The sequence below is a fragment of the Pararge aegeria genome, chromosome 4 (assembly GCF_905163445.1).
Source record: "Pararge aegeria chromosome 4, ilParAegt1.1, whole genome shotgun sequence".
NCBI classification, from domain to species: Eukaryota; Metazoa; Arthropoda; class Insecta; order Lepidoptera; family Nymphalidae; genus Pararge; species Pararge aegeria.
The window spans coordinates 4755898-4780548 of NC_053183.1; the positions used below are offsets into that span (position 1 = coordinate 4755898).

Genomic DNA, 24651 nt, shown 5'->3' on the forward strand with positions numbered 1-24651 from the left:
AACTCAAACAAAATATTTATATGCATTTTTCAGTGCTGAAAAAGCTAGCTTTCAAATCTACTCAGGGCATAAGGTATTTTTACGGGAATACTAGTATAAGGTAGCTATTAAGTAGTTATTCTGTGACAGGACCCCCGCCAATCAGTGGGGTGCACTGCATAGATGCATAAAGGCACTGCATACCCTACTCTCAGAACCTATCAGGGTCTTGGAAACAACAGAATCAAACATTACTGTACCGATTCTAGACTAAGCAACAGCGGGGTGTGTGTATTTCATGAGTGTAATAAAACATTGCTTTTCCTAAACATTTTGTAAAACCTGTAGTGTTTTAGAAAAATCGTTCTATTGTTATCATATAAAATGAAGAAAATCTCCAGTACTAGTTAGAAATACTTAAGGGTAGGCCTTTTATAACTCTTACAATGCCATATCATGTGCATACGCTGTGCATACCCTCTATACACGCCACTGAAAGGTGTGCCTATATTATTTAAAGTTTTCTCTTAACAAGCCTAGATAAAGAATAATAGGCACTATTTCCGTTTAAATGTACAAATCTCTCACTGCAAGGAACACGCATTGCTTTGTATATATGGGAAGTTTTATCACTTATCATTAGGTGGACCATATGCTTGGTCCGTTAATTATAACCGACTACAGAAAAACAGATTGATAGAAAACCTTTTTTAGGTTTAGATTTCCAATACTGTAACTTGATAAATATTCTCATTTCTTCTTGTGCTACGATTCCAACCCGTGTTTACATAATACCGTCTCGTTGGTTGGTCATCGGTGTCAGATATCGTTGCGGTTAATTCTCCACTGTCTGTTACGCATTAATCAATCATGCGTTTCCGGAAAATTATTGTAACATCATCATCATCACACCTGGTGCTCAAGAGGGTATTTACCTTAGTTAGGAGATTCATAATTTTTTTAATTATTTATAGGTTTGGCCAATTTTAGTTTATAAAATAGGAAAATTGTTATTGTTGTAGCTATGGATTTTTATCTGAATGAAACGTTATTATTATTATTTTGGATTTTTGGTGTTTGTATTTCTCAGCTCTAGGCTGGTTTTAACTGCATTAACGGGCCTTAACCAAGTAAATGCAGCGTGTGGTGTGTTTTGTATTGTTTTTTTATGTTAAACCTATACTATGCTTTCGTCAACCTGCAAAAACTTTCTTACTACATGTATTTAAAATGGCAGCTTTTTGCAAACCGATGTAAAGAGATTCTTCCAGACCTATTATTTTTAAGCTATGTAGAAGATTATTGGGAATAACCCCTGTAGTAGAGATAACGATAGGTACCACATACACTTTGGCTTGTTTCCAGATTCTATTATTATTATTATTATTATTACCATCATAAATAAAACCTGCATGCCTGAAAGTTCTACATAATGTTCTCAAAGGCGTGTGAAGTTTACCAATCCGCGCGTGGGCAGCGTGTTTGACCTAGCCTAGTTAACTAAACCCTTCTCATTGTGAGAGGAGACCCGTGCCCTTCAGTGGGCCGGAAATGGATGGATATGATGATATATTATGAAAATTAAGCTTAATTTGCTATATTCCGCGAAAAGCAGCAGAATCTGTACGGTGTAATTTATAATTTCTTCAATCTTTATAGGACTATAAGGATTGAAGACTGTAAGTTTGAAAGGAAATTGCATACAATTCTACAATAAACTACCCATTGACATCTTGGAGATGTCTCTTATAAAGTTCAAAGTTTCTATTAAACGTAAGCTTATAGAAAAGTTCTTTTATAGTATAAAGGACTACGTAATCAATGAAAAAGCTTGGGTGTTAATTATTGCTCTAACCAGGTTGCTCTTCTAATAATGTGAAATGGTGATAACAAAAAAAAACACCCGCCTAAGTTTGTTGTGGGCTTCTTCTTAGACCAGGACGCGTTGGAACCCTCGTTGCTCTAGTTTAAAGTTTACCAATGTGGTTATCGCCATCATCTCACTACTGTGTAATTCTCATGTACGCATCAAGAGTGCCACTTATGGGAGTGCTACTTGAATAAAGATATTTTTGACTTTGACTTTGGTTAACTGTTGTTGTGGACTGAACTATTATTCATTGTAAAGTCAACATCTGAGGATGCTCCAGTTTCGGAGCGATACGCGCGTAGTGTACCCTACATTGCTGAAGATCTGTTTGTTGTGGAGTATAATAATTGAAGAAATTATAAATTACACCGTATGGTGGAATCTCCTGCTTTTGCAGAGTATAGCAAATTAAGCTTAATTTTCATAATATATCATGCATTTTAGCAAAGTACCGGCTTCGATCCAATATTTGATATGATGATGATGATATTTTGGGCATAAATAATTCACAAAAAGCAATTATTTTCTGTAAAAACATTAGACTATTGCCTTCTCAACTAGTATTAATTTTGTTTCAGAATTCAGTCAATCAATAATGAGATAAAGTAAAGCCGAGGTGCGAGGCGCTACTGGTCTTAGAGTCATGCACGAACCATGCTGAATCAATGCACGATTACGGATAACCCCACGTGGAAGTATTCCGGATCGCATTAACTTCTCATTTTGCCCATATCTAACGCGCATAACAATCACCATTTGTGACTAGAATATTCTTAAAGTCGTGACTAGCAAATCTACAATAAATTATCTGAATCACAAAACATGGATGCGAATATGAGTCTTGTTTGTCCGTTCTTAAAGAGCGATATAGAGTATCGATATTAAGATTTCATTTGACTATTTAATAGTGAGAGTGTTTGGTTAAGGTGCTAATGTTTTAGATTAATTAAGAGATAAATATATGGATGCACATGTATTGAATCTGAAATTTTACGTATAACAAAGCATATGGCAAGTTACACTCAAAAAGAAAGTTAAGTTGGACTTGCACATGAAAGGTTTCGTACCAAGGTGTGACATGAAACTCAAGATTTTACATTATTACGATCGGGCTAAAACTATTTTTGTATACGAATAATTTTAAATTTTTACCGTTTTTATAATTTGTTGTTATATTGGCAGATGATAGGAAAATTGCAACTGTCTACCTACAACGGCTCACGAGATACAGCCCGCTGACAGAAATACCGGACGGACGGATGCCCTAACAGCATACGCTACAGGAATAACAAAAGCAGGAGTGGCTTAGGAAAAAGATATAAAATAAGCATTGAGCTTAATCTATTTTTCTTCTATTACTATATTCAACAATCCGCACTGGACCAGCGTGGTTGACTACGGCCTTAACCCCGTCTCGTTGTGGGAGGACACACGTGCCCTGTAGTGGGCCGATAATAGGTTGATATGATAGTTGATGGATGGGAGAGGTTAGATGTACATTGATGACCTATGTCCAACTGTGGAATATTTAGAATACTGATGATATGTTAGCTAGGCTAGCTATGCTAGCTAGGCTAGCTTATAGGTTAGGCCTGTGCTAATGTGCAATTCTCTTCGGTGTGACCATTTAAAAATCTTCCGGGATCATTACATTAACTCAAAGACGCAAAACGCATTACAAGATAAATCTCGGTGAATCATATAAAATGAGCACTTCATGATTACAATAGCGCGTACGTGTAGCGGAGTAGTTGTAGGTAATTATAGTGCAGAGTTTTATGTAGGTTGTTTTCCTATGTTAGGCTAAATAGGTACAGTTTTCTCGAAAGTTGTAGCCGTCATCATCAATGTCCTGTTATGATTTCCTGTCATTTATAAACTGTGATACGTAATTAGGTATAATTTTAATCTTAAACCTAAAAAAAATAAACAACTCATATCTGATTGGTCAGTGTATAATTACTGTTTAACCGCGCTTTCACTCTGACCTATCAGAACGTTCCCTGGGAGATGGAAAATGAAAAGAAGAATAGATGGATGGTAGGCGGGGAATGTTAGAAAGTATGGTGGTGAAGGGGGTTAAGGTAAGAGTTCTGAAATTGAAGATGTATGAAATAAAGTTGTGACTAATGAACACTGAATTTGATTTATCAAACTCCTAAGAGTCCGTATTCTGGGGATTGGTCAACCAAATTTTGGTAATGGTAGTGGAGCAGCTGCTATCCACTCTATTAATCCACCGGCCTTGTTGACCTTCCGGCTTATCGTCATTAATTTTTGAGGCTAAGAGTTGGTAATTTCAATTTATAGCACATTTACTGCCAATTCCTGCGCGTTCAGATGATCTTTGTCAGCATTACCTGCCACCAATGGACGCTGGTCTCCTCTTAGAATGAAAAGGCTTTAGGCCGTAGTCCACCATGCTGGGTGCAGTTTAATAAACATCACCTGTATGTCTGAGAACTCTCAGAAATACAGGTTTCCTCACTATTTTTTTCTTTACCGAACCGGTGGTAGAGTCACAACAAACAGACATACTTGACGTTTCAAAAGTGCTTATATTAGGCATACTTCATTATCATCATCATCACTTCAACCGATTGAAGTCCACTGCTGGACATAGGTATTTTGTAGAGAGTTCCAAAATCCACGGTCCTAGACCGCTCGTATTTTTGTAATGATGAGTTAGGCCTACTAACAGAATTTTGAGTTTTGAATTATGTAGAACTCTCAGGCATGCAGGTTTCCTCACGATGTTTTGCTTAGCCGTTAAAGCAATTGACACTTTAAATACTTAAAACTTAGAAAAGTGTCAGGTGCGTGCTGGGAATCAAACTCGGCCCCCCGAAAGGGAAAAGGAGCTCAATGCGCTATCATTGCTTCACCACGCAATATAAGTAGTTAATTATAATGTAAGTAGTTCATTAAATACAATTTTCCGTATCAATGCTTTTCAATTCCTGTAGAGATCGTAATAACCATACGAATGACAATAATTGGACCGCCCTTCTGAGATCAGTGTTTCCTGATTCCTATTCCTCGATAAGTTAGAGATACGTACCGGGGATCGAACTCGGTTCCCCGAAACGGAGGCCGAAGTCCTAACAATAAGGCTATCACTATACCTAGTAGTACTTATTTTAAGACTACTCGTTTTGTAAGTTCAACTCATCATTATCCCGCCCACAAGTGTCCACTGCTGGACATAGCTCTTCTAAGAGCGCGCAAGGGACCTCCAACTTTCTCATCCAGCCGCTTCCAGCTATCTTTTGAAGGTCATCCGTCCAATGGGCTGGAGGTGGTCCCACACTGAGCCTACCGCTCTGCGGTCCCAACTACAGAAGATGTTTGCTCCAACGACTATCGATTCTGGGACAGACATGACTCGCTCACTGTCACTCCAGCCTGATTATTCTTTAAGCCTGTACGTCAATGAGTTCTCTCAACATCGACAGCAAAATTTTACTGTTTCTGTGTTACATAAGCGCTAAAAATTCGTTTGAAAATTACATAGTTTTAATTTGTTATATAACATTTCATTATAATCTCTTATCAAAACATCGTTGTTGTATCAGATCATCATCATTAAAATTAGAAGACAATTTAACTACTGGGGGTGAAAGCGATATGATAGTAAAACAAGAACAGCGGTGATATTTTTTAGATAAGACGTCGGCGCCATTGTTCTTTTATCTCGTGTTTGGAATGTCAATATTACTTTAAGCAGCTGAAGGTCGTTAGATAACCAAATGTTTTGATAAATACGGCCAGTATTTTAGGTGATTTACGGAAGGCGATACTATGTTGTCTAGACCATGCACTCTTTATGGCTTGCACTTTTTAGGTACAAAGGTAAAAATAAACCGATTGTTTTTAATAACTCGTATTGTAGACTGCCTCGTTGCTCTAGAGTTTACGGATTTGATTTCTGGGTCAGAGCAAAGTTTTATATTGTCGTTTAGAGCACGTTAAATTGTCCGTTTCGGTTGTTATTTTTATTAGTAGTTATCATCAAAACCCGCCAACACACTCAAGTAGCTTGGTAGGTTAAGGAGCCGGTCAATAAATATCATCGATAGCCTATAACAGTTCACTTCGGGACTAAAGGCCTCTCCTCACAAAAGCTTTTGCCCATAATCACCACGCTGGCCAGAAGGGTTGGTGATCGTTTATGCTAGTACTAGCACAGAGGACGCTACTGCCCGTTCTCCGTAATACTCCTTAGTCGCGTCGTACCATACCCGCGGGAAGAGGAGACAACTGTATTCCGTTCCGCCATAACAGCGTTCACGGTGTCCGACATACACGTATACGAGGAAAAAATGTTTTTCAACGTTGCAATTTTCAATGACATCTCAAAGAAAGGAATGATTCAACTGAATTTTGATAGACTAAATAAAAGGAAAACTTATTAACCTTCCAAAAGAGTTTCGCAACCAACTGGAAGATTTTAACAGCATAATGGGTCTTATTGTTTTTTTTAATTCGAATACAAATTAGCCCTCGACTGTACCCTCACCGGTTGGAGTTGGTAAATCATGATGCAGTAGTCTAAGAGATGACGGGCTGTCAGAAGTATGGCAGTTATATAAAGCTCATATCACTAAGCGGTTTCTACTAATCGTTCTACGTCTTTGTCAGTAGAATGGTAACTAACTATATATTATACTAACGAATTAAAAATTTCCGAATTGCCCCTTCCAGGGACCTCGCACTTCTCTGTCTCATGTGACATCGCTGCGCCAGGGAGGTCGTCAAAACATGGCATAACGGAATAGTTACGCAGTATTGTGATAACGACTGAGAAACGGGGAGGTATCTTAGCATCTGAAGTGTATCGAAAATGCATCCGTTTGGTGTGAATAGAATTGAATTTTTATTTTTTCTTCAAAATTATTTATTAATTACATAAGAATTATCAGTAAATTTGCTAAAATGCTAATCAATTTAATGAAATATTAAAAAACTTATCGTTATCCAAAGTTCAATTATTTACCCACTTTATAATTTTTTTGTAACAATTATTATCACACCAACGCTGACTGATTTAACGCGTTTTAGTACAGATTATTGCACTTACATCAATAGTAATTAGATACGTTACATTGACTTTATCAAAATCCTTAGGCAATTAAATAAAAAATGTAAGTATGTTTTTCTCACAGTGTTTTTTATGCCTTACCTTGCTACGTATAATTAATGTAGAAGACATGTAAATGCAGAAAACATTTACCTTCACCTTCCAGTAGGTAATATTTTTCTTGAACGCTCGCCGTATGTTATAAACAATCATGACAACATCCTCGTCATCTTTTCCCGTTGGCCTCACACAAGTGTTAGACCTTCTTCCGGTGTTTCTGGACATCCCTACTTCTATAGATTCATCACTCACTCTATTCATTCACTCTATTCATCATTATATGATCGTATTACAGGGATCTCATCAACTCTTTTAACCAAATCTTTGATGTGAGATGTTTTCTATAGGTGTCCTATGTTTAATTAGGCAAGTAAACTTTTTAACCGACTGCTGGAAAATGTGGAGGTTCTTAATTCACCGCCTATAAATACAACTAGCTGTGACCCGCTGCTTAACACGTGGTAAATAAGTAGTTTTTGGCGATTTTGCTAGGACGTGAAGGAATGACGATGTATGGTGTATAAATACCAATTTTCTTGTAAACTTACTCGATCAAAAGTATTCTATGTTACTTTCCGTCCTTTCAATTTACTCTTAGAGTATACTTTCGGAATCAGGCGTTTAGATAGGATAAACAAACAAACACACTTTCGCATTTATAATCTTAGGATGGGCTAGCATGGATACTAGACTTACAATAAATTCTTTACTGTACTATAAATTCGCTACTGGAAATGTCAATAGATTCAATTAAATGACCTTTGCGGTAATCCGTGCGCATACATCTTGCAATTATTAATAAATAACATGCAAATCGGAAGTGCGTTGACTTTGATAAAAATATTATAATGCGACCTGCGCGCGCGCATCCTCCGGGGACATCACTTAGCGCGACACCGGATGAATACTGACGCGCTTACCTTGCTTATGACATTGTTGATCACTTTTAATGTGTCATTATCAGACATTATATACCGCATTACATACAACTATTGCAATTAATTTTATTATTAGTGTCATTTCTTGTGTCTGTTTTGGTCTGGTGAGTACGGAAATTATGATTGATTTAAGGCACTAGAGAAATCTAGGTGCCGACTGCCTAGTATGTTTCTTGAAGACCTAAATAATTGATCCTGTGGTGATGGCAGATCAGAATACGACTTTGAAGCTCAGCGCAACGCCGAGTCAACTGTGTCTACTACGATGAAGTTACAGCCAGTGCGGTTATACCTTAAGTACTATTATTCGATTTTATATCTAAGTACCTAGTCTTCAAAAATCTCTAATACTTCTACTGCGATCACCAACCCGACTCCCCAGCGTTGTGTATGGGCAAACTCTCCTGTTAGAAGAGCTTGAGTCTTTTGTAATAGTCTGCTAATTGAATACTGTGACGATGATTGCGATTTAGCCTTCTGGTACGAAGTCTCGTAGAAGCAGGTCCGTTAATGACAACACCGACTTCTCAGGTTGTCATTTCTGGAACGCAGTTTTAACCATTTCCTGACGCCATCGTCTCTTAGTTTATCGATCTTATGTAATCCAATCACAAATAAATTAATTTTAGATTTTTTATTTTGACTAGCCAAGATTGGCAGGTAGCTTTGTATACCCCTGTATAATTCGAGACGAGTTAATTCTGCTGCACCCGCGTTTCCGGTATAGGACTGGTGAACATTGCAAAAGCTGGAGATTATATTTCAGCCACCGTACTTCCCAGGTATTGTATTAATATGCTTGTATTTTGCATTATAAGTCTTTATAAATAAATTCATTTATTTCAAGCATGCTTACCCCATAAGCACTTTTGAAACTTCAAATCTGTCTAAATGCTTTAATGCTAGGACCAATCTATACACAGGGTGGGTATAGATTGGTCCTATACTATAATAACAAGCTGAAGAGTTTGCTTTTTTGTTTGACAACGCTTATCTTTGCAACCAGATAAAAAAAAATGTATATAAGGAGGTATTAAGGTAAATTTTCATAAAAAAAAAAATTGGTTTGATATCCCATCTCTTGGGGAAGCCTATAGGCTATTTCACGTCACGCTACGTCGGAATTAATAAAACGGGTTGATCGGAGTAATGTATGTGTAGTATGCAGAAGCTAGCTCTACGCTTAACGAGATGGGAAATGGCTAGCGGGAAAATAAACGACAAACAGTCTTGTTCATCATCATCATCAGTTCAACAGTTTGTTGTCCACTGCTGGACATAGATCTCTTGTAGGGAGCTCCGAAATCCACGGTCCCGGGCCGCTTGTTTTCAGCAGCTCCCAGCGATTCGTTTGGTGTCATCGTTCCACCTTGTTAAACGCCGACCAACGCCACGTTTACCTGTGCGGGGTCGCCATTCTAGCACCTTGGGACCTAAACGTCCATCGGTTCTCAACTATGTGCCCCACCCATTGCCATTTCAGCTTTGCGAATCGCTTAGCTATGTATGTAACTCTAGTTCTTCTACGGATCTCCTCATTTCTGATTTAATTACGTAGTGATACTCCCAACATAGCTGACTTTATCGCCCGCTGTGCGACTCTGAGCCTTTTTATGAGTCTATTTATAACAGCCACGTTAATTTGACTAATTAACATTCCGTTTTCAGTGTACCGAATAACTAATAATGCTGCAACAAGAATGTTATCTCCTGAAATGCTACAGTAGTTATAGCTCATTGTTGATTGTTTATTGAATGAGAGTCAGATTATACTGTATATATCGGCTAGTATTCAATGCATTAATGCTTAATTACATTTCATTGGAATGATTGCTGATAATCGCAATCTCAGATTAATATGGAATTATTGGAGGATGAGAGTCGAGAGAGAGTAAGTCCAGGCATTAAATATAGTATCTAAAATATCAGTCGGTATTTCTTCCCCAGTGGTGATCGCTGTGGTCTTATAAGTGGGCGCCCTGGGTTCGATCCTTGGCGGGAGAAATATAATTTATTATTTCAAAATTTTCTTTGGACTAGTAATAATAGAAAATATGTTTTGACCCGTCTTATCATATTATATAGAATAGAAAAACTTCATAGCAACACAACACAATAGGAAAATCACAAGGAAAACAGTAATAGTACTTAGTGCCAGGGTGCAAAGACGGCCTTATCACTATAAGTGATCTTTTAAAGGCAACCTGAGCTTGCGAAACCGATAAAAAGGTGGAAAGTGGATGGTGCATAAAGAATTTTACAAAAAAAAAGAAAACCTTCATGAACATACAAAGTATATTTTAAAAATACCGCTATAAATGTATATATGTATATTTAGATATATATTTATGCTATTATCGGGATTTTCATTTTTCGAGATCTGTGAAATAAATTTGAACTGAGTTAGACAAAGACGCCTAATGAGACGCCATCAAATATTACAAAGTCCTTCCACACCCAATTCCTAAAAAAATCCTTAAAAAGATAAAAGACATAGTATACAATAATTGTTCTAGTATACAATTGGTGCTCAAATTGAATTTAGTACTGGTGTTATTATCGACGAAGAAAAAAATGTAACGCGCCATAAGAAGTCCCTTTTCAAAATTTATCTCTCATTTGAATTCCATAACGTACTGAAAGAACGACTATGCTTCCAAATCGGTATTAGATTACTTGTACCTTGAAAACACATGTCACGCATGTGTATGATAATAACTCTTTACACATTTTATGTAACAATATTAGCTCCAATTTTGTATCTACGATAGTAGGTATGACATTGATAGTAAGATTATAATTTTTTGTACACGGATCGGATTAAAATATCATAACATTTTCATCGCATTTTTGATTTCTGATTCTTGATTTGGAAATCATACTTTTCATTATTTTAGAAGCTAGTATAACACTTATCACTTATAAATTACACCATACAGATTCTGCTGCTGTTCGCGGAGTATAGCAAATTAAGCTTAATTTTCATAATATATTATGGATTTCCGCAAATTAGCGCCTGCTTCTATCCAATATCTCATCACGGGATAAACATATACCCACCAAGCTGCTCCTTAACAAGCAGGAAGAAAAAATATAAAATGCACTTTTGTGTAAGTTACCTATTTTTATTAGACCAATCCAGAAACTGAGAGTCATGTGAATCTTTATGGGATTTTATATAACTTGTGCTATGTTGGTTTCGTTGGTCCACCTATTGCGGGGTCGCCTACGAAATAATTACCTACTAAGCGTAGTAATAACTACGATCTTCTGTAACAACCGTAGGTGGATAATATCTACTCTAATATCTATCTAATATCTAGTTATGCGGATGTTGCGTTATTATGTCCGTAGAACGCCTACATTAGAATAGTTTTCATATTGAACTATATTGGATTGGCCACTTTATGCCGGCGCGCGTAGTAAACTCAGCAGTTCTACAGTGAGTTTTTATCACTAACTTATTGCATTTAGCCACAGAAACACACTTTGGTAGTCTTATGATTTGTAACTATTTAAGGAGCGGATGAACAATATCTTTCAACTCATTTACTTGAAAGATATTGGCGTTTTTAGCACAATTTTGAGACGAGAAATTGAGACGTTACAAAAGGATGTTAATGTTGCTGTGCGCGTAGGAAAAAAGGGAAAAGAAATGTGTGCCATAGAATAAAAAAAAAACTAAATATGCATGATAATTTCACACGACGTTCTGTGTCACAGATTGCTGAGTGCTTGCATGCTCATACGGTTCGGTTTCGGTGTTCGCACACTCCTTTTTTTTTTTGGCCTTACCCGGGCTCAAACCCAGAATCTCGTGAGGAATAGTCGAACATACTATTTACTAAACCATTTACATTTGCTACTACATAATTTTATTTTATCAAAATGTTGATTGTATGTTTTATCGTAATTACAGAATATTTGATGATAAATCGATAGTAAAGTAAATTATGAGCTTAGATATCTGTTAAGTCTACCAAAAGGTTTCTAAAAATAATAAAATTGATATCAAGGACGTTGAAAAAAAAAAATTGATTTGGCAAATATCGATAAATGTAATTTTTAATTAAAATCAAACCGCATTACAATAAAGTTGTTACGTTATAAAAAAAAATTGAAAACTTAACTTCCAAACTAAGAATGCACACTTAAAAATGGGGCCATAAGGCCGCCATATCTATTTTGTTTTCAGTAAATGTATAAAGTCAAAGTCAAATAGGTATGTCTTTATTCAAATATGCACAGTGATCGCGCTTTTGATGCAAACAAAAAAAATATGAACATAGTACTGAAATGATGGCGATAACTACATTCTACAAACGTAAAAGTAAAGCTACGGGGATTCCAAATACGCCCTGGCCAATGCCAATGTCATACACAAAGGATACCTCGTCAACTCAATCTGTTCAGGCATTTCGAAGTTATCGTGGAACGAAGAAACTCACAACATTCATATATACAAACATACAAGAACCCTGCCACACACCTTTTTGGGCAGTCCAATAATAAGTTGTATGTATTCGCGTTCTGCAGAATAAAAAGCCAGAAGCCTATATTTATATATTGCAGTTTTGTTGCTGCGTGAAATAATGGCAACCTAACAAACACTTTCACATTTAGTTATAATATGAGTAGGAATATATGGTACATTTATGTAAAGCAGCAACAACTTTTTGAGCATCAAAAGATGCTCAAAGAGATTTTTTAGATCACCAAAATTACACAGTTACTAGATTATTCTACGGGTTTATACCCATGTATTTATAGCTAATTACAATTTCCGCTCTTTATTTATATCCTCACCTTGCTCACTGTGAGCTAAACAAAAACTTAACCGCATAATTACCAAGACGAAAATACCCAAACTTCTGGCTGTCATTTATGTTTTGTTTTATTTCTGGGTATATTCACGGTTAATCATTGTGTTTTGTTACTTGTTGCATGTGAGTCTTCTATGAATGTTTGTTTATTCGAAATATAGTTTTTTTTTACACAATCTATTTATATATATATATATCTTGGTTGGTGGTTTAAAGAAAGAAAATTAGGGAAAACAGCCTAAACATATAAAAAAAACAGGCTAAATCTCGAAAACGGACAGACAAATTTTAGTTTACCACACATATATTATATATGTTTTTTTGCTAACCGTACGTACATCCAAAGCGTAAATCCAAAGCTTTTTCAAAGATTTTATTATATATTTAAAAAAACGTCTATATAATAAGTGCGTACGTAAGTAGTTATAAATCTTTGGCCTTATTCACAATTTGTTATATTTTTTTTAGAAAGGCCGTGTAAACATTTGTACATAAAAAAAACCTTTAACGCATTCATCGGGAGTTACACTGCGTGTCTAACTTGTTCATTCGAAAAAACATTTTTCATAACACGCCAAAATAATTACCTTTGCAAAAAGAAAAAAGAATCGGAATCAATCAGTAGCAAAACATTCAACGAATTATAGCCGTGTCTGTAATTATGTACAAAAATATTAAGAAATAAATATTACGAAAGTTTTTAAGCATATTATCTCAGCTTTATATCCTGTATTAATAAAACTACTTAAATTAAATATCAGGAATATTATATAATAATTATTGTTGTTGTGATATGAATACCAAATAGTGATTTCAATACCTTATCACAGATGCATAAATGATAAAAAAATATGTTCTTGCTGCTATCGAATCAGATTTTTCCTTGCGCGTATCATAGATGCCCAGGCCGTAGCTGCAATGAACGCAACCTGGGGTTTTATTAGGATCATTCCAGGCAGGCAACCATACGACAGAATGAGACTTTATTTGTACTATAATTTACCACTTTATCAAGCCCAACAAAAACAGGGCGGGATGTCATTCTCGATTTGATCACAGCGCGGTCCGGACGCGTTTTAAAAATAATATTATTATTTCGATAACATTATTACAGTGTAATTACGATATATCGGTTAATTATAGTCCCGTAGCGAGATACGTAGCGGCCGTCTACGAGTTGTACAGTTGCGTGCGCGTACGCAGTGCGTTCAGATAGTGCTCGAAAAAAATTCAGAAGAATGGCCACCAAAGACGTACAAAGTAAGTTAACCCTTTTTTTCTATGCCCGTCAATTGTTTTCAGTGTTTCTTTTTTTATTTTATATTTGGTTAAGAGAAACGACAATGATACACTCTATTTTTATTTTTGTGAGAACATAATCTACACATGTCATTTAATTTTGAGCAAGATACGAAATAATTTAACTTTTTTTTATTAAATTAATAATACAAATTTAAAAAAAACAAATTAACCGACTTCAACAAATGTCGGATTTGAATACTCAAACTGAATAGATTTAATTTCATTTGAGTTTAACAAAAGCACTTTCCACGAAATTAGAGGCTCCCCTGGAATTTTTATGAGATCTTACCAACAGATCCTGCCATCCTTTGTGGCGATGAGACCACCCAAAGTGAATATCCCGTTTTCAAATGATAAAACATTTTTCAAAATCGATGGACAATCGGGTTAAATTGGTGAACAAAATATATACAGTCGAATATATTCGTAGAACCTTCCTTTTTTTGAAGTCAATACAACGTGCAATAATCAAGAACGTAAAAGAAATTGGTTGCCTTCATGACTGATCCACTCAAATTAATTACTTACATATTCACGATAATATGGTAATAATGCTCCAAAAAGATACTAAGTAATAATTACCACGCAATAATTGCATATGTTACAGTTAAAAAATAAGATAACAAACTGGTTTATGAAGAATTCAAATAAATGAGCTGCTTCTATATTTTTCCACGCTTATATATGTCTCAGTAACATATGAAGGCATGATCAAAAACCATATCTCTTTCATAATATAAATTGGAAGTAATTACGAATGCTTAATCAACCTCCATATTTAGGGAAGAATATTACACAACAATATTAAAAAAAATATTTAAATCGAACCTTATTTTTTATCAACGGTGAGACCATTTGATAAATTGAATAAAGGTTATTTATTGCCACTTTGAATTTGAAAAAAAAGATACATATTTCTAGGCTTTTAATAAAGACACTCTTTGGTGCGAGTTGAACCGTAAGCAAATGTCATAATTTTAATATCGTGAAACATATAAACGGCTAAACTCATATTGTGGCAGTGCCTATAAATTTCCCGACTTATCTATAGCTACAGTTCTATAATTTTTATACCGGCACCATAATTTATAGCACGGCAACTTGTGCAGGAGACAAGGACTAAATGTATATTCCAGGGGTCCCACAGTATAAAACACCCTGCGAGCTATATTACTTTGATATTATTTCCACACATGTGATGTCAAACGGGCGTGAATTTCTCTTTTTCCATTTCGTAGTGCTTTGGCAGGTGGAAGGGTAAATTTTGTACCACGTGTGGCATCATCATCATCATCATCACCAACCCCTTACCGGCCCACTACAGGGCACGGGTGCCCGCTCAGAATGAGAAGGGTTTAGGCCTCTACAACGCTGGCCAAGTGCGAATTGGTAGACTTCACACTTTTCGTGGTATAATCGGGGTTTATTTTTTTTCTCCCGCTTATGCTATCCTTGCAGGATGTTGTCTGGTTTACATACGCATATGGAGAACACATCGTTTACCGTTTACCATTTCATCTAATTGATGAGATAAGTTATCAATTAAAATCCAAAATATAATACCGCATGGCATATTGAGAGATGGTTAGTTTTAGTTTGAAGAATGTTTATGTATATGGAAACTAAATCGGCTTTTGCCGGCCAGGAAAGCTTTACGCATTGAAGGCGAAAACGAGGTTATGGAGTTGAGTAATTGTTTTTATTGGCTGGTTATCCAGAAAAATCACTTCGCACTTCATGCATAGGTATTCTTTATTTTATGAGATAGACGCAAACCCAAGTATATTAAAAACGTAATAAAGTTGATATTTATTCAATAAGATATAAATTAGCGGAATTATATAATTTCATAAATTATTCATGTATAAAAATTATTTTTAATAACACTTTATAGTGTACTACACAATACTACTTAATAAATAATAGACTACTTAAGTTAATCTTAAAACACCTAATTAAGTAGCTGAAGATGTTATTATTATCTTATAGTGTTTATTTTACTTTAGTCTATTGGCATATACTGACGTTTAAATTGTTTTGATAAGCAAAGCCACTTATCAGAATACCTAATTCACATCTGTCATCTGTTTATCAAACATATCCATCGGTGAAGGCGGGCGAAGGAATTTTCGATATCTTTACATCGCGAGTGACAATAATTTAATGATAATCGTAGTGTAAGTTTAAGATAGCAATATCCAAAATGGTAAACTATATCCCACGCTGGAAATATGTTGAATTTCTCTCTCATTTTTCAAAGAGATTTTATAGATTGCGACATAGTTGCGGAGGATTCTGTGTGGTTGATTGATAGAGAAGAAAACTCTGTTAAAGCAATACTCAAGTTTTGTAATTTTTTTTAACTAAGTCGTTAGTTGACATACATCCAAATCAGAGTACTAAAATTGCCTAGTAATAGTTGCGTTGCTGGCTTTTAAGGAATAGGTTTATCCACCCCTTTAACAGCCTCCCATCCTAAAAGTATATTTCCATTGTTCCTTAAAGAATATCGTCTATCTTATTTGTAGTGTTTTTTTTACAGTATTCGTTTAGGTATGTATAATTACTATGAGCAGAAAATACTTTAATACGAAGTTAAATATGCAAACTTTGCGCATAACATTTTGGACATGAATTAATATAAAATAGCGTCATATAAATTAAATATTTAAGCGAATTGTTTTGCATTATCTAACGCAAACTTTGTGCGAGCTCTCTGTGCAAACGCGTGCTATTAATAATGACTTATCATAGCTGCTAATGGCGGTAAAGATTAATCATTAACTTTGTTGAAGTTATCTTGTATGCGGGAAGAAAATGGATATCCTCGTTGACATGTTCGCGTCCGGTTACCTAACACCTACCTCTTATATTCCGTATGCCGCGTCTAAGTTTTGATAACTAGCTCTGTCCCGCGAATTCATCCGCGTTTATTTAATTAAAAAACGCTTTTTCATTATATTTTTTATCATTAGGTACTTTTTTTCGTTGATCGACATGAGTGCAATAATAGTACTGAAATACAAGATGACATTTTTAATTTGGGTTTTAACAAAGTAGTTTCAAAAGTTTGTATCTACGGTATTGTTAATACAATACCAGTCGCCTTCAACACTAATTTTCACGCATACTATTTTTATAGGCGCAATGCCAACGAAGATAAATATAGATTGCATCTCCCTATTTTAAAAACTCAAACAACAATCAACATATCAACATTTAATTCTAATCTTTAACACATCATGTTCACTAGTTTCGAATGAATTTCGATTTAACAGGCCCTCATAACCCCACTAGTTCTCTATGTTGAACTATGGATTAGGTAGTTTTCCAGGTTGGGAATTAAAATTATAATAATAAGAATTTTTGCACGGCCTCTTTAAATTTATATATCTTTAGTTATTATTATCTAGGTTTCATGTTTTTCCATAATATCTAAAAGTCTGAATGGCCTGAATTGGATGTGTGAGGTATGAAGTGCCATTAGAAAAAATCAATATATATAATAATATAATCAATATTTTTAAATGTGATAATTGGTGGTTTTTAATTCTTTTGATTACCAGCCGAGAGTTAGTAATTCATCGTTGTCCACCCCGTGCCTAAGTGAGAATTTTAGCTGTCAGATCCGGTTTTTGTGATATTGAATAATAATCTAAAACTATTATTATTTAATATCACACTTTACTTGCAATGGAGTAGCATGGTAGGTCCAAGCAATAAATCCTTCTCTCCTATGAGAGAAGAAGCTTATTATAATCATAAATTATCACCTAACTATTTTCAAAGACTTAGTAAACTAAGCCATCGTGCATTATATCAGTTATTCTCTCAGAAGTGGCGCCATAATTGATGTCTTTGGCAAAACTAACTCATTATCACTCTCAGTACTTACCTAGTGACGTCACTTCAGCAACTAGACTAGAGCAGAGAGTAACCCATCATATTTAAAGCACACAGAGTAAAAATTAACTTTTATTGTATACTAAATTAGTAATTTTAATTTCAATTATTTAAAACCACCATTATTCTGTGCTTTATCTTATGATAATGCTGATAAAAAAAACATAGATACTTGAGGCAGGAAAGATAAATGTATATTCATGTAATAATATAAAAATTATATCCACTCTTAGTAACGTAGTATTGAGTGACACTAGTACGTAGTACTGAGACGATTTAGGGCCTCAATGTGAAGCTCTCGTTTTAGCCAACACCGTAATCTGACAACAATGAGACCATATGTATGAACGCTTTCCAAGAATCTTTGATAGAACTATTTGAATAGAGTTTTGATTGATTGATTGGTCAACGAGTCGCGAAGTATCTCAATTGGTAATGGAGGTTTGCAGAATAGGTACCTATTGTTGTCGATCTTAAAATTTGGAATGCGACTTCCGAATTGAAAATATCTAATCAAATGACGACCTTGTGTTAACAGTTGTATTATCTTGTAGTAAATATGTAATAGATTAAATACACTATCGGAAAATTCTGTTCGATAAGGTGGATTTGAAACATTTTTTTTTAATATCTTACGCTACGCTATACCTGGTGCTATTTGTGGGGCCTTAGACAATCACTTTGGATACGGATCTTAGTTAATTAAAGACAGATTGAAAAGAAAATAGCTTTTAAAGATTTGCACTACGATATCTCTTATAAAAATTGCACACTTAGGTTAGATTTTATTCAAAGTAATGTTACTTTAAAAAAAGCGAATTTTAGATAGCTCGGATATTAATGTGGAAGTTTTCACGCAGGGTGTACAAGACTAAATTTACCAATTTCTAGAAGAAAACTTTATAATACTCTGATTTATTTCAAAACCGATTGTTTTACTAGTAAATACTATTATGCGTACCTCTTTGCGTACACTGGCAGCTAAGTATGACATATATAAAAGGAAAATGATATCTGAGTACACGCAGACTTCAGATGAACTTAGAAAAGAATAGTAAAGCCACTTCATTATGCACCCATAGTTTTCATAGTAAAGGTAGTCATCCACAGTCTGTGTCACCAGTATCATCACCATCTTATGTAAGGAATATGTGTGTCAGGTTAAGTAACTCAAAACCAAATATAAATATTAATAATTCCTTTATTCCATCTGTTACTCATAGTACCAACTCAACAAAAACATTTATGTACAGCGATGAAATTGGATGTAACATGGGCTTATATCTTAACTCACAGTTAAACGGACACAAAGTTTTGAACTTCTGTTTACCCAAATCAGATTTTAAAAGTATTGTAGCTGCTATTTGTAGAAATAGGAATTTGTATGATGTTAAAACTAATTTAATTATCCTAATAGGAAATAGAGGAAATGTCAACAAACCCGATCTAATTAAACTTTTTGATTCTCTAAATACTTTAAATGTAAATAGTATAGTATTGTACACATTTCCTTATAGTGATAGTTAGAAACACCAAGAAAATACTATTAGATATAATTTAAACATGACTTTGTACAACTTATGTACATATAATAAAAAAAATCATATTATTGACTTTAGCAAGTGTGCTAGTCCTTCTTATAATTTGTACCGAGATAGGTATTACCTATCACACTATTTTAAACGACAGATAGCTGTTTCGCTATCATATTTATTTACAATTACAGCCAAGAACTTGGCTAAACAAGCTGCTTTTATTGAGCAGTGTAATAGTTCTGACATTAACACCTTGGAAATCATTCCAAGTCATTCTACTTTAAACTAGTTAAGGAGACAACAGAGGTTTCCTCTTGCTTAGATAAACAGACAACTGAGACTATCTCTGGCATATACAATATAAATTATATTAAGGCATTGCACAATTTAAAAGTAAACCAAAAAATATACAAAAAATCTAATTCTAATCATATCAACTTGGTTCACCAAAATATTCAATGTATTAAAGGAAAGGACTTAGAGATTGAATTATTTTTGAATGATTTCAACATTAATATTTTATGTATAACTGAACACTGGTTGAAGACTCATGAATACTTGTTTAATTTTGTTAACCACCAGGTTGGTAGTTCGTTCACCAGAGTTACTGCAATTCATGGAGGCTCTTTAATACTATTAAATAAAAATTTAAAATTTAAAACAGAAATGATATTGTGAGCCTGTCTGTTGAACGGACAATAGAGCTAGCCTCGGTCGAATTAGAGCAATTAATAATTGTCACTGTATATAGACCACCCTTGTCTAACTTTGAACTTTTTGAAAAGGTAATGGATGAGGTGTTATTTAAAATATCAAAGTCAAATAAACTCTAACTTCAGACCAATATCAGTACTGCCCACTTTCAGTAAAATTTTTGAAAAACTTATTTTAAATCATTTACTTTCCTATTTTCATAAGTATGATGATTTACTCCACGTTAAACAATTTGGTTTTACACGGGGTCGCTCACCTATCGACGCTGGTGTTGAGCTAATACATAATATATTTGAAGCTTGGGAGGAGTCACATGATGCACTTGGTGTGTTCTGTGATTTGTCTAAGGCGTTTGATTGTGTTGTACATGAAACGTTAGTCAGAAAACTACACCACTATAGAATTCAGGGTGTAGCTCTCGACTTGATTAGTTACTACTTGCGTGATAGGGTGCAAATGGTAGACGTTAATGGAAAGCGGTCTAATGGGTCATTTGTGAAAATTGGTGTTCCACAGGGTTCTATATTAGGACCTTTTCTATTCCTTATTTAAATTAATGACCGGCCTTACCTTGTTAAGGACAATCACGGGATAGTATTGTTTACTGATGATACATCACTTATGTTCAAAATTAAGAGACGTGAATTAGCTTTAGACTATGTAACAACAACCTCGCTAAAGTAGTACAATGGTTTGAAGCTAATAATTTGGTTTTAAATGAAAATAAAACTAAGTGCATAAAATTCACATTACCAAATGTTAAAAATGTAAAAACCACTATACTACTTGATAATGAGGAATTGAATCCGGTGGATACAACAGTATTTCTAGGAATAACGTTAGATGCTAAACTTCAATGGGGCCCTCATGTAAATAATTTATCGAACAGGCTTAGTTCTGCTGCCTATGCAGTAAAGAAGATACGCCACCTGACAGACATAGAAACTGCTAGGCTAGTCTATTTTAGTTACTTTCACAGCATTATGTCATATGGAATTTTACTATGGGGTAATGCTGCTGATATTGGCACTATTTTCGTGCTGCAGAAGAAGGCTGTTCGTGCGATCTATAAAATGGGTCCGAGAGCGTCATTGAAAGATAACTTTAAAGATGTTAAAATAATGACACTCTATAGCCAATACATATTTGAAAATTTAATGTATCACAAAAATATATCAAAATTTAGAAGAAAATGTGACTGCAATAATTTGAACGTTAGAAGCAAAAATAAACTTGCAGTGCAGTACACTAGACTACACAAAATAAGCAATTCATTTAAAGGAAATTGTATACAATTTTACAATAAATTACCGGTTGATATCTTGGCGATGTCACTAAAGAAGTTCAAAGTTTGTATTAAGCGAAAGCTTATAGAAAAGTCCTAACCAGGTTGCTTCTTAAATATTTTCTAATGACAATGTGAGATGGTGATAACAAAAAGAACACCCGGCTAAGTTTGTTGTGGGCTTCTTCTTAGACCAGGGCGCGATTGGAACCCTCGTAGCTTTAGTTTTAAGTTTACGATTGTAGTTATCGCCATCACTACTCACTGCTATGTACACATTTTGTATATAATAACGCATCAAAAGTGCCATCTATGTGCCTATTTGAATAAAGAAATATTTGACTTTGACTTTGACTATGAAAGCACCTCAATACAATATTTATCTAGAACTTAGGAGTTAAGAATATTTTCCATTCAAAGCTAATAAACATTTGATAAAACATATCAAAATGATTAGGTACAGACGTTAACAAAGTAAACAACCAAACCGAGTTATATACAACATGTAACCGAATTACGAAATCATGTTAAAGGGTGCATCAAATATTTTATTAGGAATCACTCTGTAAAAGTATTAAATCAATAGAAGTATAAGTATTTATTTTTCCACAGTGTTTTCTTATGACAATCCTATTGATAATAAAAGACCGACACGCGCATAGTACCTACGGTACGCATCGCGTACCATATAAAGTGACAGGGGTCACATGATTTCAATTTTGCATGTGATGTTCCGGCTGTATCTGATTTCTTTCAGTAAAAGCTATGGCAGTGGTTCACTCAAATACTATAAAGTTTTCGGTTTCACGGATACGCATCAGAGACAGTACATAATGTTCCTGTAAAGCCTGCGAAGTATTATTTCGGTTTTCATTTACACGTTGTATGTTTAGGTAGTTTTATTCAATAAAATTTCAAAACAATTAGAAATAGGTAATATCGCAACATTCATATTACATTCATATTAACAATTTCTAATAATAAATAAATAAGTATGTAGTGGGTATTTTATCATAATCCTAAAACCTAATCCAAATATTTTTTAATATCCGCTTAAATTTAAAGCATTTTAACGGGTAGGTATTTGTACCTAAATATCTATACTTCTATACTTCATAAATTAGTATTAACAGATTATCATTTAGTTAAAGATTGGTTTTTTGGTTTTTTACCAATAAAAAGGTTATCCATAGTAACCAAAACTATGTTAGGTTGTGTTCCATTCCAGTAAAAATAAGAATTAATGGTATTTGTAAACCAAGCCAGAAGAACAAAAGCTTTATACGCATGCGCAGACTAAATGAACCGTAATACGTAAATACTATGTACTACTACTACAAAAAATGTACTTAGTAGATAAGCCACAATTACACAAAGTATGCCACAAAAAAATATTAATTAAAATGTTATTTTCAATTGTTCTTCAATATTAATCCTAACAAAGAAAAATAATCGTTTTACTATTAAGATTCTATGACGAAAAACCTTGATATCTACAGCATGTGATTAGGTAGCATAGTTTATAATATACATAGTAAAATTAAAAATACTGGAGTTATATATTAATACCTCGAGCTGGGTCTAGCTAGTACTCTCAATAATTACGTAAGTAAATTTTACCAATCACTAGTATGTCTACCAAAACCCAATCCTCTTTAAGACCAATACAGCAAGCATGTATATTTGTTTACCGATTAAATTTCTTATTTATTTCCGCGATTCAAACCGATTCTTTAAGGTAAACTATTAAGATTTCAGTTGGCCTAAGTGCACAAATCGTTCGTCTTATTTAATCGGTGACTAAAATATATTTAAATATTACCGCTCTTGAACCGTAATGGTTCGTTGACCACATTATGCTAGTTTTACACACTCGTAAAAAAACACAAAAAAAAAATACCTTATTTATATTGTATTTTTTAAGATACACTCGTACATCAATATATTTTAGCGATAAGGTATCATGAACACTTACCAAGGGTGGTATGTTTTTCACTATTCTTTGCAGAGGCACTTCGACCTACACCATTCCATTATTGCTCGTTTTACGTTTAATAGTTTGTGTGTCTAGAGACAACAAACACTATTAGTATCAATACATATATATCTTTTTTTAAATGTTAGTAAAATAACAGATAGTGTAGATACGGCTTGAGATCAGATCGACGAGAGCGTTGCACCAATTATGCGTTATTTTGGCTGCGGTTTAACATTCCACTGTCGTTTTAGCTCTATTACGTGTTAACGAGACGTGAGCTCGTAGTTTGTGTCGCATTTAATGAACATGTAGGGCCTCATTAATAAACGTGGCATAACGTTGGAATAGTGACGCAGTGTTTTTTTACATTATGAAATGTGCTATTTCAGCGTTATGCTAGGGTTGTTTATAAAGGCCATTGAACCCTAGGTTTTAGCTTGACTGTTTACTGATTGTATATATCTATTGTCCAATTAAACATGGGTACATATATACTTAAACCCGTGGTATAATGTAAATATTCTTTTAATTGCTCTTTAGTGTGAAGTATGTTTAAAAAAAAAAGAAAAAAATATAAAATTACTCTTTAGTGTCAAGTAAGTTTAAAAAAAAAATGAAATCAATCGTGTTAAAATAAAAATAAATACAAAATACACACACGCATATCTGTGACTGAAAACGAAAGAAATGATAACTATTAACAAAAGATTGTGCAATATGCGAGAAGTTATGATAAGTTAAAATAGGATGTGTTATGGTTTTATTATCAAAAAAAAAAGTTGACTATCAATAAAAAATCAAAACTATTGTTTGAATAAAAAAAAATCGAAAAAATAGCCTATACAAGAATTTATCGCTTGACCCGTCGGATTCCAAAATGTGCATTTCACGAACATTTTTCCCTGTACACTTGGTTTCACAGGATATGGGGAGGTACAACTGCCCTACAGGATTACAATTAGAACTCATTGTTATAGGCACCTACAAGCCTTACCTATTATAACAACATCAATGAGCGTGTTATTGTATCAAAATCCGTATTTACTAGAATCGTTACTCGAATTCATAAGTATACAAGAAGGATTAAACGGTCACGCAGCTACACAAAACATAATTAAAATGTAAATATATTGAGCGCAATAGTAAATAATGCATAATATGAGCCGCACGCAAATTTTATCATC

General features: G+C 34.3%; 1 protein-coding gene across 2 annotated transcripts in view; it reads left to right on the forward strand.

Moving 5' to 3' along the window:
- Positions 1-13798: 13798 nt before the first annotated feature.
- The window catches only part of LOC120637697 (aquaporin AQPAe.a), a 127811-nt gene continuing 116958 nt past the window's right edge, over positions 13799-24651 (forward strand). For both annotated transcript variants that reach the window (XM_039909650.1, XM_039909652.1), the window contains exon 1: positions 13799-14010. In XM_039909650.1, the coding sequence (XP_039765584.1) occupies positions 13989-14010 (22 nt within the window). In that variant the 5' untranslated portion in view covers positions 13799-13988. The remainder of the gene's footprint in view (positions 14011-24651) is intronic.